Source organism: Populus nigra, chromosome 1, assembly GCF_951802175.1.
Source record: "Populus nigra chromosome 1, ddPopNigr1.1, whole genome shotgun sequence".
In the NCBI taxonomy this organism is placed as follows: Eukaryota; Viridiplantae; Streptophyta; class Magnoliopsida; order Malpighiales; family Salicaceae; genus Populus; species Populus nigra.
Window position 1 is genome coordinate 35,710,537 of NC_084852.1, and position 18,930 is coordinate 35,729,466.

The 18,930-nt window shown below is 33.3% G+C and overlaps 1 protein-coding gene across 1 annotated transcript; it reads left to right on the top strand.

Annotated features, from left to right (window-relative positions):
- Positions 1-2,751: 2,751 nt before the first annotated feature.
- On the top strand, positions 2,752-17,074 carry LOC133673349 (nuclear pore complex protein NUP107). The gene is made up of 24 exons (XM_062094088.1): positions 2,752-3,010; positions 3,306-3,694; positions 4,381-4,450; positions 4,635-4,750; positions 5,378-5,409; positions 5,530-5,655; positions 6,947-7,105; positions 7,383-7,475; positions 7,566-7,733; positions 8,025-8,123; positions 8,379-8,611; positions 8,700-8,757; positions 9,122-9,210; positions 9,445-9,576; positions 9,848-9,970; positions 10,484-10,582; positions 10,671-10,859; positions 12,080-12,251; positions 12,342-12,498; positions 12,640-12,842; positions 13,193-13,334; positions 14,874-15,034; positions 15,197-15,313; positions 16,808-17,074. The coding sequence occupies exons 1-24, from the start codon at positions 2,928-2,930 to the stop codon at positions 16,874-16,876; spliced, it is 3,279 nt and encodes a 1,092-aa protein (XP_061950072.1). The 5' UTR covers positions 2,752-2,927; the 3' UTR covers positions 16,877-17,074.
- Positions 17,075-18,930: the final 1,856 nt, after the last annotated feature.

Sequence of the window (18,930 nt, forward strand, 5' to 3'; positions counted from 1 at the left end):
TGGTCTTTTGTCAAATAGTCATTTAAGAATCGAATAGGGGCAAGAAGGTCTTTTCATGATTTTTAGCATAGTAAAGCTACTTAATCGCTATAAAAAGCAAAATTTTCTAAACATGGCTCTAGGAGCTTTATCATCCTTTTATTTTATTTTGAAACAGTAAAATGACTTATTTGACCTTAAAAGCAAAATTTTATAATTAAATCTAGAGGCCTTTAAATCTATTTATATTAGTTTTTTTTTTGTAGTAATTAGGTTTGTTAAGGGCCTTTTTAGTAATTTATTTAATATAAATATTATTAAAAAAACTTGATTGACGCATGCAATACATGTGCTAATGTATGGATTATGTATGGATTGTCTTTGCGTTTTTTGGGCGGCGTGTGAGATGTTGTAAGTTAAGTTTATAGTATAAAATGAATTATTGCCAGTAATAAAATAACTCAAATTATAGATTTTATGTATAATTTTATAATTTAAATAGATTACAATGTAAGTTAAATATATTTTATGAGTTACATGTTTGATATTGTTATGTTAATGTCTGTTCATGTTTAAACATTATAAAAACAATAAAAGTAAGGATTAAGATTGTATAGTTCTTATTTTCTTTCAACAATTTGTATAGGATTAGAATTTTATGTTTATTTGAAATTCTATCTTTAGAATAATATAAATGGGTCATCTAATAACTTAAAACAATGGCTAGCCTGTATACATAATTTATTCACAATTTTTTACTACTTATTGTTTTCTTTTGTTTATCACAATTTATTTTTTTATTTATAACTTTTGTTTATAGCTTTCTTTTCTTTAACATTCTTTTCTAGTTTGTTAATTTTGATATTCACCTTACTTTCCTTCTTAGCCTGTAAAGTTCAAGTTAAGAACCCCATATTTTATTTGATTAATAAAACTTTTATTTATCCCCATTGATGATGAAGTTTTTAATTGTAGTTTCTTTTTATTAAACAGAAAAATAAAATAAAGAATAGATAGTATGTTGATCAAGGAATCAATAATCAATCATAAATTGACATAAATCATCTATAAGATTAACAATATGAATATTAGACAAGAAAAGCAAGCACATCAATACAATATATTAAAATAATTAAGGAAATATGTTTAGTAAAATACTAGCTAGTTGGTATATGCTACGTTGTTAGCCAGATCAAATATATTTATTTAAAATGCAAAAAAAGAATATGAGGACATGTTTTTTTATCACCATGAAAATTTTCAACTATTAATTGAAATTATGATGCGTGCTTTTAATATAAAAAATAGATAATAATATATGTCAATAAATATTAAAAAGAGTTGTTAACATTAACTAAAGATTAAATCGAGAAGTTGAGATATAGAAGTTGATTAAGATATCCAATCTTGTGTCGCAAGAGCCCTTTAATTTTTTTTATCAAATGAAAATAATGTTTTTACAATAATAGTAATAAGTTAAATTTCATTGAAATAAAATAATTTACTAATATAATTTCTTAATAGTAGTAGTTGATCCGATGTGGCCTAATTAATCTAACTAGTCAAAATGCTACTTCGTCAAAACTCATTAACTGAAGAAAAAAAAATCTAGAGGAAGTCATTCTAGCCCTTTTTTACACACACACACACTAAGACAATGGCAAATTAAAAGTTTTTTTTTTAAAAAAAACAAAAGCATTATAAATAGCCATATAAAAAGATTGATTGTTAATGTTATAAAAAGAATACTAGAATCTTACTAAAAAAAAGTAAAATTTAAATAGTATGTAATAAAATCATAATAAAATTAAATTATTAATTAATCAATTTAAATGAATTATAATTAAAAAGGAGATCAGCCCTGCATGCATGGTTTACTTTTTTTTTTTTTCATAAAATTGAAGAATGATTTTGTTTTTACTAAAATTGAGCAAATGAAACATCGTTTGTTTACCCAAATCTTAACCATCAAAGTGGTGCTTGGAAAATCATGTTGCAGTTTGTTTGACTTACAAAACTAATTTCAACTAAATACATATTTAAAATCTTGATAAATTATTTTCTCAACTTAAAACGCTTATAAATCGATCAAAAAACACAAAATTAAGCAAAAAGTTTTTTTCCCCCAACTCCTATATACTTTTTTTGGCAAAATAAAAGCTAAAAAACACTTCAATAACATTTATCTCTCAAAGAAAAACTCATTGACACCAAATTTAGCTTTTTTTTTTTTATCAAAATCTCAAAAATGGATTGATTTCTCTATTCTCTATTATTTTTTGGTGACTCTCTCTTATTTTTTAAGTTTAGAGACTGAAATGTGAATAAAATAAAATTTTAGACTAAAATATAAAAGTTCAAACTAAAAAAACCAAAAAGAGAAATAGAAAAAAAATCTAGTGGTTAAAATCTTTAAAAAAAAGGTGCTCGATGGATTTTTTTTTGAAAAAGCATGTATATTTTCCTTGTTGTCAACATTAGCCCCTTCATTTTTAATTTTTTACTAGCAACAAAAATAATTTTGTTTTTGTAAAATCAAATATCAACATAACCTAATATTAATATTAGATGTTTTTATGATGGCATGATAATTAAATATAAAATAAATTAAAATAAATTATCAAATATAATTCTTAATAAAGACAAAATTTTTAAAAAAAGTTTGAAGAGTTAAAAAAAAATTAAAGAACTTAGAAAAAAAACACTATTACAGAGAAAATGAATGGAATGGGAGAAAATTTTTAAATTGTCTGGCGTTGTTTCTAATATTTGATCTGGAGGCCCATTGTAATCGTCAAAGTGCGAAGGGTTTTTGGTCTCTCGGCTTGAAAGTGGAAAAACCTCCCTCTCAACCTCCCTCGTATAGCTTCTTCTCTCCTCTGACTGAGAGTACAGCATCCTCCTGAGAGGCGCACTTGCCACTTTAAAAGGAAAGGAAAGGAAAGGAAATGGAGGATGTCGAAATGGATGTGTCCAACAGCTACTCCGACCCCAAAGATCTTACCATAAGAGAACAGTTTCGCCGTTACGGGTGACTGCCTTCCTTCTTCCCTTTTTTTTATTTAACTTAAAATTGTTTAGCTAGGGTTCTTTCTTTTGTATTCTTTTCTTTGCGCTTCTCCAATTTTCGATATTTTGGCTAGTTTCAACTGTAATGACGGAATATATTGTGGTTGTTTGCTTGGTTGGTTCGTTATGAAACGTGAAAGATCAAAAGGAGTGTATATTACCAAACCAATGTTGATGGATTTTGTGGTGCAATTTTTTGTTTTTATTTTTTTATGCGTACCTCTGTAAGAACTTCAAGAATCATGAATTTTGTGCAGGAAAAGGCACTCGATATCAAGCGTTTCACCCCATCAAGATGGTCCCGTTTCCAAGTTCAGTGAGTCCAGGCTGTTGTATGATGGGAATAATATTCACAGCCCCACCAATGCTGCACTTATTCTAGAAAACATCAAGCAAGAGGTTGACAGCATTGAGACCTATCATTTTGAAGGTGCTACTACGCCTGCGAGGAATCAATCTGCAATCAAAAGGAGATCGTCTGTTGATAGCCGTGGTGGATTTTCAGAGGCTGATCTTGGTATTGATTCAGTTGCTCGATTTGGAAGCCAATCACTTAAAGCTTGCAAGATTGAGGATGAGACATTGACGGATAGTGGAGAGACTACTTTTGGTTTATTTGCGTCTCTTTTTGATTCTGCTATTCAAGGTACATTGAAGTGATTTTGTTATTTCTTTCCTTTAGGTTTGAAACTTAGAAAATATGAGATTGGTAAAAGGAAATGTTTTGGCATTTCATATCTGTGACCCTAGGCAATACATTGAGATATTCCGGTGACTAAGTTTAGAAAAAATAAGAGCAATTAATGAAAGATTAGAACTGGTTGATGCAGCTAGAAAAAAAAAGAGGAACTAGGTGATGTTTGTTTAGTTACTGATGGAATTCTTTAGTTGGAAGAAGGAAGCACCCTGGACTGACAAGGACCTTTCATATCAGAATAGAATTTTGACAAGTTTGGTCTTCAGCACTTTCTGTCTTCTATACACCATGCATGAGCTTACCTGCCATGTTTTAGATAGGGTGCTGAAGGGTGGGAGATGCTGTTATATGAGGCCTTATAGGATGTTGGTTCTGAGGCTTGGGGACTGGAGTTTTGGCTTGGGTGGGGGAGAAGGTGGAGGGGGAGCAAACAGTTATCAAAACCTGGATATCCTTTCTGTTTGCTATCATTTCTTTTTCATACATTACAAGTACAAACAAATGAATAGAAATTTTTTGGAAATAAATGCACACCACAACCTACTCTCTTAATTGGCTATTATTAATCATGCAACATGTATATTGGTTAGCCATGCAAAGTACATTAGTTATAATGTCTTAATCTGATTCTGCAGGGTTGATGCCAATTCGTGATCTCATTTTAAGATTTGAAAAATCATGCCGGGATGTTTCAGAGTCCATTAGGTGAGTCTGATGCTGGGGTAGAATTTTGAGTTTCTATTATGTAATCCGTTGCTCTATATTGTCATGAGTAGGATAGATGGATGTAATTTAACAGCTTTTAATTCATTCACTTGCAATAGAATTCCTTCTGTAATGATGACCTTTACAGTTAAAAGAGAAGTTTTAAATGCTATTATTTCAACAGGTATGGGCCCAATATATGGCATCGGGTTGTAGAGGACAAATTGATGAGACAGAAGGCTCAGTTCTTGCTTGACGAGGCTGCTACCTGGTCTCTCCTTTGGTACCTCTATGGGAAAGGCAATCAACCCTTATCCTCTAATACTTCCCTGCTTGAAATTGATGCTTGTGATGATCAAGTGTTCCATAATTTTTATGGTTTATCAAGTCTCTTAAAGTTCTTTGGCTTGAATCTTGAGGTTGCATATTGCTCTTGTATGTTACATTGTGTGTTGGTGGGGGGGAGGGGGGTGGTGTGCTCTTGTTTGGGGGGTGGGGGGAGTTCTGTGCATGTTTGCTTAGGTGCATTTATGATTTGGGTTATGGCCTTTATTTTTCTTTTGTGCACTTGTCATTCATCTTCATGTGTGAATTTACTCTTATCAAACATTTGCACAGTGTCTTTTAAGTGGTGGTGACATTATATCATCCTTGATGCTTGTCTGATGATGCAGAAGGGATAGATAAATGTTACTTTCCGATAATTCATATTGCAATAAGTTCATCTGCTTATGTGGGAGTAACAAGATATGTACTCTTGATGTTAGTCGACTAGCAATTTTGAGGTTTTCAATAAGGCATTGGTGGTGATGCCAATTGGGTATTAGGTGGTTTATTTTCTCCAACTTTCTTGGTTCTGTGTTTCTGTCAAATCCCATCCCATTGAGCATTGAAGTTTATGAACAACATTTTTCATTTTTCTTGCAGTTACAGAGGAGCCCCCTGAAGAGCTGATTGTGGTATCTTCATTTCCATTAACAGGACAAATTATCTCTATGTTTCCAAAACTGCCATTATTTTTAACTCTTTTAAAAGGTTTAAACTGTGTATTCTCATTTCAACATATTGGCTTATAACAGTCACCATCAACATCACATTTGGAGGCTTGCCAGTTTGTCGTGAATGACCATACAGCACAGTTGTGCCTCCGAATCCTTCAATGGCTGGAAGGGTTAGCCTCTAAAGCCCTTGATTTGGAAAGCAAGGTGATCAGTTTCCTCAAATTTCATTAAATAAAACATTTCATCCCTAGAAATGCATTGGAGTTCTGCAGAACACTTGTTGAGATAGTCATTCTTGTCCGTTTCTCTTTTAGTTGATGAGAGGAGGTTGGTGGTTTCGTTAGGTTTTTTCAACCCTGCATATGTAGTATGTTTTTTTCTTCCTGTTTCTTATCCTGGTATGTGATATTGAATCTGAAGGTGGTTTTAGATATAATGGGTATGACATTTAAGCTAAATTATAAATTGGGGATCATTCATGGATTGGGATTGTGAAATAATTAGTGACAGGCTAGCACCATCTCTTATTTAACTGCAGCCATTTTATTTTTATTTGCTGAAAGTCATGACTTTAAGTAAATTAGAGTAAACAGTTGAGTTTGAGTCCTATGCACTAATAGCCCCCCTGGGAATTGGATCAAGTCTTGTTGAATTTGTAGTCTGGTGTGCTGAGGTGTGGGCTTCATGTGTTATGAGCAAGTATCTATCAAATTAGTAGTGGAGGTATCCCAGTGTTTGTAAAATATAGAAAAAGAAATATTGGAGTCAGTCTTCACTTTGTGGATCGGATATGGTATTGTAGGATATGACTTTTAAGTCCAGGATTGGATAGTAATAGATGTAATGCAACTGCAAGGAAAAATTTATTTGTGCTCATGGTGTTTCCTGATTTTGGTGGTAATATGTCACCGCTATATACACAAAGAATCTAATAGCTAGTCATTTTCATCAATGAAAAACCTATGCTATTTTCACTCCCTTGGGTTCTTTCAACCAAGTATTTCATCCATAATCTGCTTTTTGTCTAACTATGCTGAAATACAATGTCCCAAAAACTCTCTAACTTGTTATAGGATAGATATATTCATGATGTCTTTCACCTCTTACGTGTGCTTTATTGGATGAAATTCATTATCGTCCAAAAAAAGAGAGATTCTCTTGCTTGCCTGACTTTTCTTATTGAACGTGCTTTGCTGTCCTATAGTCTGGTTTTGCAACATAATATGAGCTTTGGGTTTGATTTCTGAACTTATGGACATATGCATTCAACAAACGCGACTGATAACTCTTCTGGAGGAGATTTACATATTGAAAGTGGCGAACTTTACCCTTTTCTCAACGACTGATCATGCATGTGCTTTGTTGGAATTTGGTCTTAATTTGTCCGTGTTGGGAAAACCAGGTTCAGCATTCAAGCATCATGATGTTTGAGTTGCTGCTGAAGTTTTGATAGTTCACTGGCTTTGTTTGACAGGGTATTTATTAATGATTGCAGGTGCAAGGATCTCATGTTGGTACCTATCTTCCAAAGTCAGGAATTTGGCACCAGACACAACGGTTTCTACAGAAAGGTGCCTCCAATGCAAATACTGTTCAACACTTGGATTTTGATGCTCCAACCCGAGAACATGCGCATCAGTTACTGGATGACAAAGTAATATTGTACTTTTAACTTAATAATTATATTAATCTTATTTTAACTAGTGTTGTTATCTCCTAATATAGTACCTGTGGTGTTTCCATAAGTTAATTTTGCTCATATTATTGTGCATTTAATGAAAATAATTTTGAAATAGAATATGAAAGAGAGGAAATTGGAGTGGAAATTAATTTAGATTTTGACAGGATTGTGGTGAGAGTGCTCTAAGTACTAAGTTGTAGCATTCTAATAACTTTTAAATCTGTAATAATATGCCTACGTGGCTATGCAGAAACAAGATGAATCTCTTCTGGAGGATATCTGGACCCTATTGAGGGCTGGAAGACTGGAAAAGGCACTAGACCTTTGCCGCTCAGCTGGACAGGTAATCAAAGTCTTAGAGGTTTGAGTTAACATAAATTTCAAATTGTGGTTTCCCTTACCTGTTCTTGATACATGCTTCAATTTTGGGCAGCCATGGAGAGCTGCAACTTTATGTCCATTTGGAGGATTGGACCTTGTTCCTTCTGTTGAAGCCCTGGTGAAAAATGGGAAGAACAGAATGCTGCAAGCCATTGAATTAGAAAGTGGCATTGGTCACCAATGGCATTTATGGAAATGGGCTTCCTATTGTGCGTCAGAGGTAAGGTTGACCAAAGTAGATCAACTAGCTTTTTGCCCTTGCATTCAGTTTCTCGTGTGTTTCATACCTTTATTTCAACTGCCCTTTCTTCTGTTCATATTATAGCAGTCTTCTTTTTTCACCATTTCATAGGTAATTTTTCCAAGTTTCTTTGTTAAAGATTTTTTCATATGAACCTTTTGCACTTTGTTTTCAAAAGAGATGTTGCTATTGTGTTAATCCAGTGGATGCACTATATCAATTGTGTTCATCTGATTTGACTTATTTTTTCTTGTCATCTTTATCCTGAAGAAAATTGCTGAGCAAAATGGTGGGAAATATGAAGTAGCTGTATATGCAGCACAATGCAGCAACTTGAAGCGGATACTTCCAATCTGTACAAACTGGGAGGTATATTTCTCTGATATGCAAATTTGAAAGGAATTTCTTTCTTCTCACGAAACTTTTTAACTATTTATTATATTACTTCAAAATCATACTTGCTCATCAAGTGGTGACATTATTATCATGGGAAAAAATGAAAATATTTTTGTTAACTTTGCACAAAAAAGGTGGCGCGCACATCGACAGGAAGAAAATTATTTTATTTCTTTTGACTACTTCCTACTGCAATGGCATGAAACCTGATGCTCAATATGTCTGCAGTCAGCATGCTGGGCAATGTCAAAGTCTTGGCTTGATGCTCGGGTGGACTTAGAACTAGCTCGCTCACAACCAGGAAGAACGGTGCAGCTTAAAAGCTATGGAGATGTTGGCGATGGAAGTCCTGGACAAATTGATGGTGCTGCTCATGCAGCTGGACCAGAAAATTGGCCACAACAAGTTCTGAACCAGCAACCACGGAACCTTTCAGCACTTCTTCAGAAACTCCACTCAGAGTAATTTTAATCCGCTAATTCAATTTGTTAATGTATTATTGCATAATATGCATTGATATTTGATTTAGCTATTTTCTGCATGATTTAGTGAACTGGTTAATGAAGCGGTTAGTCGAGGATGCAAGGAGCAGCACCGGCAAATTGAGGTTTTTGAAGACAATTAGTTACTTGCATATGGATTTTTATTTGATATCTCAATTTTTTTTCTACTTTAGAATAAATTGAGCAGTGATCACTTTGACTTCCTTTTTCCTTATCTCGAGGACGATGTCTTGTACTCCATTTTGCAATCTATATCTTCATTCCTGTTAAAAATCTTCTCAAGTCTCAAAAAAAAAAACAAAAAAAAAATTTTCCTACTCCTTGAATGCAACCTTGACAATTTTTGAATTTTTGCTTTGTGTTTTGTGCTAGAACAAAGAAATTCTTTTGTAAATAGAATTAATTTTTGTTTGTCATATCAATTGAAACTTTTTGGCTGCTCCTCCCTGACCATACATTGCTTGACAGATGGATTTAATGTTAGGGAATATACCACATCTTCTAGACATGATCTGGTCATGGATAGCACCTTCAGAGGATGATCAAAATATCTTCAGGTGATGTCTTTTGAGTTCTTTTTGTTTAAATTAAAACCTTTAAAGGAGTTTCAAGTTGAGTTTTTGATTACTTTTTTATTGCACTTCTCTTTTGGTCTGTTCAGGGAAAAAGATGTGTTTCCTGGATATTTTCTTTTTTCTTTTCTATCATATAAATTTACAATTTTGTTTATTTCTTATTTGTTATTGTAACTTATTAGCTTGTTAACCACCGTGCATTGTGGTTGCTATCAGGCCACATGGTGATTCTCAGATGATTCGTTTTGGTGCTCACTTAGTGCTTGTGCTGAGGTATTTACATGCTGAGGAAATGCAGGATTCTTTTAGAGAGAAGCTCATGACTGTTGGTGATCTCATTCTTCATATGTAAGTATTTTGGTTAAGTCATGTCAAGTAGTTTTTAGATTGCATTCAGAGCATCGTTTTGGTTTTCAAAATAGTCCCAAAACTCACTCACAGTATCAGGACATGTACATTTCCTACATGTGTTTGACATGGCATGGATCATATCAAGAGTGCAGCGGCTCCTGGACAATTTCCTTCATATCTGTGTTGTATCATGGAGAGTGTGGCTTCTCGTGTTGTGAAGCTCAAGTTGCTCTGGTAATTTCTCATAGTTGGAAATTCCAAATTTCAGGTATGTGATGTTTCTGTTCTCAAAGCAACATGAGGAGTTGGTTGGGATCTATGCTTCTCAGCTTGCACGTCACCGTTGCATTGACCTCTTTGTGCATATGATGGAGCTGAGGCTAAATAGCAGGTAACAATGAATGGTTATTAATGTTGTCTTCACAAGCTTCCTTCTCCTTTGGTGTCTATTAGTGGGTCCTAATGCTAGGTACAATTGTAGAAGTATCGGGCTTGCAACCATAAGATGCAAGTTCAAGTCTTAATAACATCCATTTTGATGAAAAAGAGTTCAAGGGTGTCTAAAATTTCATTCTGATGTCCCTCCTTGCGTGAACCCAACAACAGGAAAATGGCCTTCTAATATTATTACTCAAAAGAACTCAGTTATATTTGATTGGAGCTGTTAAAAGCAAGTAGCAGACATTTGGGATGCATAATGAGATGGTTAACTATTCAGGAAGAAATCCTTTGCCAATGTACTTTTGTTTAGTTATAACCTTGTACAAAAAAAATTCAATGCCAACCCTTAACTGTTCTTAGGGTTTTAAAATGAACAGGAAGCACTAAGCTGTTGTTATGGTTAGGACCTGCATTTATTTGCACAATGACATGCTAATTATTTTTCTTTTTTCTTGACAAGTAGTGTGCATGTCAAATATAAAATTTTCCTTTCTGCTATGGAATATTTGCCATTTTCTTCTGAGGATGATTCAAAAGGAAGTTTTGAAGAAATTATTGAGAGGTATGAGTTAGTTAAGCAAAATGTTTTCAATTGTGAGGAAGATAAACAAAAAATTCTAAAGTGTAAGTGGGGTCTCTATTTACAACAGGATTCTGTTAAGATCTCGGGAAGTTAAAGGTGGAAAATATGACAAGTCATCAGATGTTGCAGAGCAGCACCGGTTGCAGAGTCTTGAAAAAGCTACATCAATCCAATGGCTCTGCTTTACACCACCCTCAACAATTACCAATGTGAAAGAAGTCAGCGTGAAACTTCTTCTGCGGGCATTGACACACAGGTTTTGAAACTACATTTGGCAATTCTACATCTTTAATGTTTTTAACTGGATAAACAATTGATTCTCAGTATTGCAATGGAAATCTTCCAAACATTCCAACGCATATGAACAAACCCAGTTGTTGTTGACTCAAAAGATTTAAGACATTGAGATTGTTGAAATCATGATTTGCAATGTGATTTGAATGATTCCATAACTGCATGTGTCATGGACTTATGCTTCAGCAAATCAAGAGGAGCTCTAAGCTCAATCATTGTGGTAGACTAAAAAAGAATAAAATAGAAGATAAAACCCTTTCTCAACATCATATATAGTTGCAATGACAGAAAAAAACTAACTGTTTGAGATAGAAGAATCAGGCTCTGGTTTCTTTTTTCATGTTCTATTTACTAAACGAATCAAGTTTTCCATTTCCAGTATTCTCTACTCATAGATGTCTTATATCACCCAAATTTAGATTTGACTATGAAAGCGATATTTGGAATTGGAAGGTACACACAAAACAGTGATTAGATGCAAAGATGTAAGAAGAAGATAATAGAGCTATATATTTTCTTGTGACTTCTTCTGTACTCGCTGCTAGGTATGGGAACATGAAGCATATAGTGCGCCTTGTGCCCATCCTTTTGACTTTCTCGTACCTTTACTTTAGGTCTTTTGTTTTTCTTATGTTGTAGGAAATAAAAAGCAATTGACAAGCCTTCCCATTTATATCGTTTTTGAACAAGAATTGGTGAAATGTCCCCCCCTCCCCCCAATCAATTGTTGCTTTGGATATTTTTCAAAATACAAAATAGTTTTAAATTTTTTACATATGTTATGTTTGAATGGAACTTACAATCGTTACAAATAATGAAACACAGTATTTTAAAAGGTTTCTTAGGCTTCATACTTTAGAATTCTATTCATAATAATTTTGTATAGAACATCTATATGCCTTTTTAACAAATATAGCTGTACATTTTCAAAATTATTTCAGGTAGTATGCTAGATCTTACAATTTCACTATCCATTTTTACTATTTGATTTTGCAGACGCTTCAGTGATTTTAGGCCAGCAAGCTATTTTAACAACCTTGACTGAAATGATTGCTATTTCATCACCTAATTGTTGCTTACTAATGGAAAAACATTGTTAAAAACAAAAAATTACCCCTTTTCTCCTTTGTTATGTAGCTCCTCTCGTGGGTTGAGTTTTTTAGCTATTGTTCCTTTTTGTAGCAATATATTGTTCAGGGAATTTGCTCTGATTTCTATGTGGAGAGTGCCAGCAATGCCAATAGGTGCACATGCATTGCTAAGTTTACTTGCTGAGCCTTTGAAGCAGCTTTCAGAACTACCAAATACTCTTGAGGATTATGTTTCTGAGAATCTAAAAGAGTTTCAAGACTGGGTATGTGTCATGTATATCTCTTTATCATTCATATTCTTTGTAGATTTTGATATTTAGTTGGTTTGGTAATCAATTATCATTAATTGTTAGAGTGAGTACTACTCCTCTGATGCAACTTATCGCAACTGGCTCAAAATTAAGCTTGAGAATGGTGAGGTTCCTCCCCTTGAACTCTCAGTGGAGGATAAACAAAGAGCCACAGCAGCAGCCAAAGAGACATTGAATTCTTCTATGTCATTGTTATTAAGTAAGTGAATTCAACCAGCCTTTTCATTTATGCACCACAAACACACACTTGACAGAAGACTGGTAAGCATGTATTCTAATAAAATAGTTTCCATTGAAGACTGGAATTCTGCCCGTCTCATTCTGATATTCAATGCTGCAGGAAAAGGAAATCCTTGGTTGGCTTCTCCTGATGATGAGACATTTGAATCAACGATGCTTGTATTCCTTGAATTGCATGCCACTGCTATGCTTTGTCTGCCATCTGGTGAATGTATGCATCCAGACGCTACCATTTGCACTGCATTAATGAGTGCCCTTTACAGTTCAGTGTGTGAGGAAGTTGTATTACACCGCCAATTAATGGTATGTTGTTTTTTCTGTTGAAAAAGAAAGCGACCTCTGATATTCATATAGACAATTTTAAAGTTTAAGTCTTCTGTTAAGGTTTTTGAATGAGCTGGTCCATAAAATGAATGGCATGTATCATATGATGGTTAATTTCTGAGTACCTATTGTATATTCTTAGAGGCTACCTTTACAGATTGTGGGGATATTATGGCATGCATCGTGTTAATTTCTGAATACCTATTGTTTATTCTTAGAGGCTACCTTTTACAGATTGTGGGGGAAATAATGTACTCCACACTTTTTTGTGTCATCCTTTTTTCAGTTAATTTTCTGTCCTTTGCTCATGACCTGAGTTGTTATTGCAGGTGAATGTTACCATTTCACCTAGGGACAATTATTGCATCGAGATTGTTCTTCGCTGTTTGGCAGTAGAGGGTGATGGACTTGGATCACACCAAGTTAATGATGGTGGTGTTCTGGGTACTGTCATGGCAGCTGGCTTCAAAGGTTAGAAATTATCAATTGATTATATGATGCTTGGACTTTTGAATTTTCCACTGAATATACAGTGGTGTCCATGCAGTTCTTCCTTGTTTAGTTGAGGTATGATGTGAATGCGCACCAAAGTGTGTGTTCATGTGTGCACTCATGCACAAATGTATCCATTACTATATATAAATGCTCAAATTTTGTTGAAACAATTGATTTGTCAAGATTACCCTTGATTCTGACTTTATCATAATGTTCTCTGTTAATTTTTGAAGAATAAAATACTTGCCTTTATTTTAATATGAATGCATATTTAAATCTTTTTGTTTACAATACTCCTGGTTCTCACTTTCTCTCCTATCCCTATTTTCCATTGTTAATAACTTAGCCATATCATAGGTTTGTTGGTTTTTTTATGGATCATACTTCTGCTTTTTTAAAGGATTTTTAAGTAGCAAGCACAAATTACTATGGCTCTTGTATGGGTGTGCTGTTAACTTTTAAACCATAAATAACACTATTTTTTAATTGTTGTTAAATTTTTAGAACCTGATGTATATCTCTAGCTATGAATTAAAGGGTTTTACAAGTTAAAGATTTTTGAATATGCTTAATCTTAGAGATGGAACTAAAACCCAAAGTCCTAAACAGGCATAAAGTATAAGGTTTCCTTTAATTGAAACTGTATTGCTGCTTCTATTCTCTAAAGGCATGGTTAAGTATAGTATATATGAACAGAGTCTCTGTTTTGTCATATTTAATGCATGATTGATGATTGAGATTGCAAGTGGTAAGTAATATAATATTGTCAATCTTCAATGGTTTCAGGAAAGATTTTTTTATTCAAATAAATAGTTGTAAAATCTGAGATATTGCAATTAGTGAAAAATTGACCTTGGATTAGTATAATTTATTGTAGAAATAGAATGAATCAAGTTTGATTCTATATTTGAAAAGATTCTTAGCCTCGCATGGTGATTTGATGGCATTTGGGTCCTTTTGCATGCACAATCGAGATTTATGGTTTGATATCTATTGTTTTGAAAAATCTTAAACCATGTCATTAACCCTTGGGTTCTCTATTCTTTGCTTATTACTGCCTAATTTGTTTTTGCTACAATTTCTTTCAGAACTATTACTTCTACGGTAGTCTTCTCAAGAAATCCTAGACTTTTATGTCCATTCTGTTATATATGAAAGTGAAATACTTTCCTGTTTTATGTTAGTAATCAATTGTTAAAATTTAAGTGCCTAAAAAAATAGTGTATGTTATTTAAGTTAGATTCATAAAATTGATTTGTTATATTATTTTTTTGATAACTTGAATAATACATGTGCAAATGTTCATACCAAAATGACTGGTTAAAGAAAAAGTATAAATAATTTGTGAAAGAGTAGTTGTTAAAGGAAATTTTTATTTGTTGTGCTAATTGGTATGACAAAAGTAAATGAAATGGAATTACAGAAGGGAACTATTATGGCATAACATATGTTTTTATGTATGAGCTATGGTTTCATTTATGTACTGCTAATTGGATTTAAACTTATCTAATGCAGGTGAGCTTGCTCGGTTCCAAGCTGGGGTCACAATGGAGATATCCAGATTAGATGCTTGGTATACAAGTGCAGATGGTACTTTGGAAGGCCCAGCAACATATATTGTGCGGGGCCTTTGTCGTAGGTGCTGTCTTCCAGAAATCATTCTTCGATGTATGCAGGTAATCTCTTCTTTGGAACAGAGAAGCTGTTGTATCCATTTATGATTAAGTTTGTGTCTTGTTTACCCTTTAGTAGATAGCTCTCAATTTCATTTTATCAAAACTCACAGTATTGCCGTTTCTCATTATTCTGTGTTGCCACTAATGATATCCGCTCCTCAGGTTTCTGTTTCACTAATGGAGTCGGGTAATCCTCCGGAATGCCACGATGAGTTGATGGAACTCGTTGCTTGCCCAGATACTGGGTTTCTTCAATTGTTTAGTCAGCAACAATTGCAGGTGAGATAGACAATTTATTAAGTAATACTCTAAAAGGCGTGGGAAAGCACTGTAGCTTCCCCACGCCTTTCACTTATTAATATATTATATTATTGTTATTATTATATTATATTATATTATATAACTGTCGTTTTCTTTTTTTTATTTTATTTTTGGTTTTTTTTAATGAAAATGTTTTGTTTGATTTAGTTTATTAATATTAAATTTTTTTTATTAGTTATCAAATTTTTATGATACGGATCCCAGATTTGATAGGTTAACCTGATTTGACGAGTTAACCCAGATTTTTTTTCTTTTTAATTAATTTTTTTTTGTTTAGTTTGTTAATGTTAAATTTCTTTCTATTTAATTATCAGACTTTCATGACACGTATCCTGGGCTTCACGGGTTAACTTGGTTTGATGGGTTAACTCAGTTAATTTTGGGTAAATCCGTCAATTTTTTTTTTTCTATTTAGTTATCAAACTTTCATGACGCGAATCCCAGGTTTTACGGGTTAACCTGGTTTGAAGGGTTAACCCAATTAATTCAGATTTTTTTTTTCTTTTTCTTTATTATTTTTTTCTTCATGTTGGTTTTTCTTATTTGTTTTTTTCTTTTTAATTAATCTATTTAATTATCATATTTTTATGACACGACCTTATAGCCAGACCCACATCCAATATTCTTGGGTCCGGTGTTGCAGCCAGGTTCACTTAAACTTAGGTTATGCAAGTTTAATGTTATTATTAATATTATAAATATTACTCTTAGGTCAGGCGTTGCAGTCAAACTCAAGATTCTTGGGTATAACTTTGCAGAAAAACCCTAGACTTTTAAATTTTAAATTTTTTTTAAATTTTTTATGCAAAAAAAATAACCCTCGGCATCGCGCGGGTTATGTAACTAGTAACCTCTCAATCTAGTAATAATTACATATTCATCCTACTGTTCATTAAATGTTTTCATCCAAAACACTGGAATAAAACTCGATATATTTTAAGAGATAATTTTAATATCAAATCATAGTGAATTTCTTCTTGTTTTCTCTCCTTCACTAAATTATATAAAAGAAAAATTACTACGATTTGATGTTAAAATTATTCATTATAATAATTTAAAGGTTATTTTGACACTTTTAATCAGGGATGACTATGGTTAACGATGATTTCCCATTTGGGTTTCTCTCTATGCATACTGGTGTCAATATTTGTGCACACACTTTGATCATCAAGTAATATGAACGACATCTGTGAAGATTTATGAGTTAACTGCTTTTCTTGGCTACAACGTTTGCATTTTTAGTACATGCTGTGTTGCACAGCACTAAAGTTTTGACAAATCATGTCACTTTTGGGATAAACTTTCTTCAACTTCCAAACTTCTTGATTTTTCATTCAGATTTTCCTTTTCCATTTCCCTCCTTTTGTTATTAGTTTGAAAAATGGGGTAGGAGGGTGGGGTGTCTTAGTCACATTAGCTTCAGCTAACATTGTTCAATCGCTGGACTTTCAGGAGTTTCTATTATTTGAGAGGGAATATGAAATATGCAATATGGAGCTTCAGGAGGAACTTACATCTTGACGTTTTGCACTTGTGAAATCAGGTAATGGTGCTTATTTATAAACTTACCTCAACCTGATGTAGTTGGGTAACCAATAGCATTATATAGGAGAGAACTTGAACTTTTTATCTACTGTGTAGAGTTTTTTCCTGTTTTTTTTTTCTTCTGGCACAGCTGTAATTTCGATAATGTGAAATGCATTTTTTCCTCTTTGTTTTTCCTGTTATTAAAGCCCTGCCCCTGCACCTCTGTGAGCATGAATGGATGTGAATGAATGTGAAAAACATTCGTCCCATGTGATCCCGTACCGATATAGGGTATTTACCAGTAGTTTGGTTTTTGTTCCGTTCCATTAATGCAAGGTGATTACCATGCAATATCATCCAGGATGCTTGTTTGGTTTCCTTGGAGATGTTCCTTAACGAGAGCTTCCAATGCTGTACAAAGTTTGCTAGTATCTGGTCATACCTGTAGCAATGTATCGATACTTTTAGCTTTAATTATATTTTTCTGAAGCAAATCATGGGGAGCTTATGGATTCCTGTGATTTATCTATGAATTAGCTCCTAAGATGAGTATTTTCGGTTTGGTTTGGTTTTTATCTAAAATACTAACCAAAATAAAATTTTGAAAAACTAAAAAATTCAAACCGGAACCGGTTCAAACTGATCGGTTTCAATTTCGGTTCGGTTCGGTTTTTTAACATAAAAACCGGAAAACCAATTTTTTCCTTCAAGCTTCATTGTAAGCTATCATTCAAGCAAGAGTTTATCAATGAAAATAAATAGAAACATCTCAAAGCACTATGTTAATTTTTAATATAATCAAATTATGAATATAAAGTATTTTTTAAAAAATCAATAATCAAAATAGTTATAATCACAACCAAAAGCAAGGGGATTTAGGCTACTGTTAGATCTAGCAGAACATATCAATATGCAGAAACTTGCATTTGCTCGAGCCATGGGCACTTATCTTCTTTTTATAATAAGTATTAAATGCCTAAAGAGAAGGCCTGAATTGGGAAGTGAAAGAGTCTATAGAGTTGAAGAAATCTTGCAAGTAGGACTCTGATTTTGTCTTCTTTTTATCATTATCCTTCTTATAAGCACCAGAGAACCTTCCACTGGCCATACCTTCTGTGGGGGAAGGTGAAAATGTGAAATGTGAATTGTGAGGGAGCGGTTTAGGAGTAAGGAGAAGGATGGCTGGAGTCCAGTGGACACAACGGTTAAGAATAAGCAAACGTTTTTTTTTTTGTATTTATAGTACCCTCAATTGAAATGGTTCACTTCGGTTGGAGTTTTGCTGGTTTTAGGTTTCTGAAACAGAAACTAAACCGAACCAAAAATTATTTCAAAATTTTTAATTAATTTTTTTTATGGTTTGATTTTTTTAGTTATTTTTTTTATTTAATTAATTTTTTAATTTTTTTACTTACCCTTACTCCTGATGATGAGCCAGGATGTATTTTGGGGATCATGGGCACGGTGTTCATCAGCCTTTGATCAGCTTGTCCACTATCCTTCAGCCCGCACCTGCCTTGCATTAGGCCTGTGGATGCGCAGTTTGTGCGCTGGTTTGTCGCCTGTCTCGACAGTGTGTACAAAAATGAGAGGAGCTGAAGGAAGTGAAAATTGTTAGGTTACAAAAGTGATGTAAAACTTAGTTTTAAAATAATGTCAGGAAAGCAAGGAAGAATTCATAGTGAAGGTAGATGGATGTTGCTGATTGAGAATATTTAAGGTTGAGGAAGGAACCAAAACTACTCAGGATCAACAAAACAATCATCTACTCTTTCTTTTTCTATCTCTACAAAAACTCAACCCAGCAAAAACAGTCCCCAGGTGATGCTTTCCTAATTATGTGGATTCAAATCAACCTTTCCTCTTTTCAGACATTATAGTTTGTAAGTGAAAAAAACATTATTTTTTAAATATTTTTACTTAAATTGGTATGCTCTTGAGATAACAAATTGATCATAAATTTTTGCTCTCTCAAAATGTCTAGTCAATCTGGATGAGTGAGTATTTCTTGGATAATTATCTTATCCAATGAATATCTAATATAAAAA

Excerpts from the sequence above, each read along its gene's own strand:
- LOC133673349 (XM_062094088.1), top strand. The coding sequence starts at position 2,928 with ATGGAGGATGTCGAAATGGATGTGTCCAACAGCTACTCCGACCCCAAA. Across the intron at positions 7,476-7,565 it reads TTTGCCGCTCAGCTGGACAG|CCATGGAGAGCTGCAACTTT; the intron begins GTAATCAAAGTC and ends AATTTTGGGCAG. Across the intron at positions 15,035-15,196 it reads TCATTCTTCGATGTATGCAG|GTTTCTGTTTCACTAATGGA; the intron begins GTAATCTCTTCT and ends TCCGCTCCTCAG.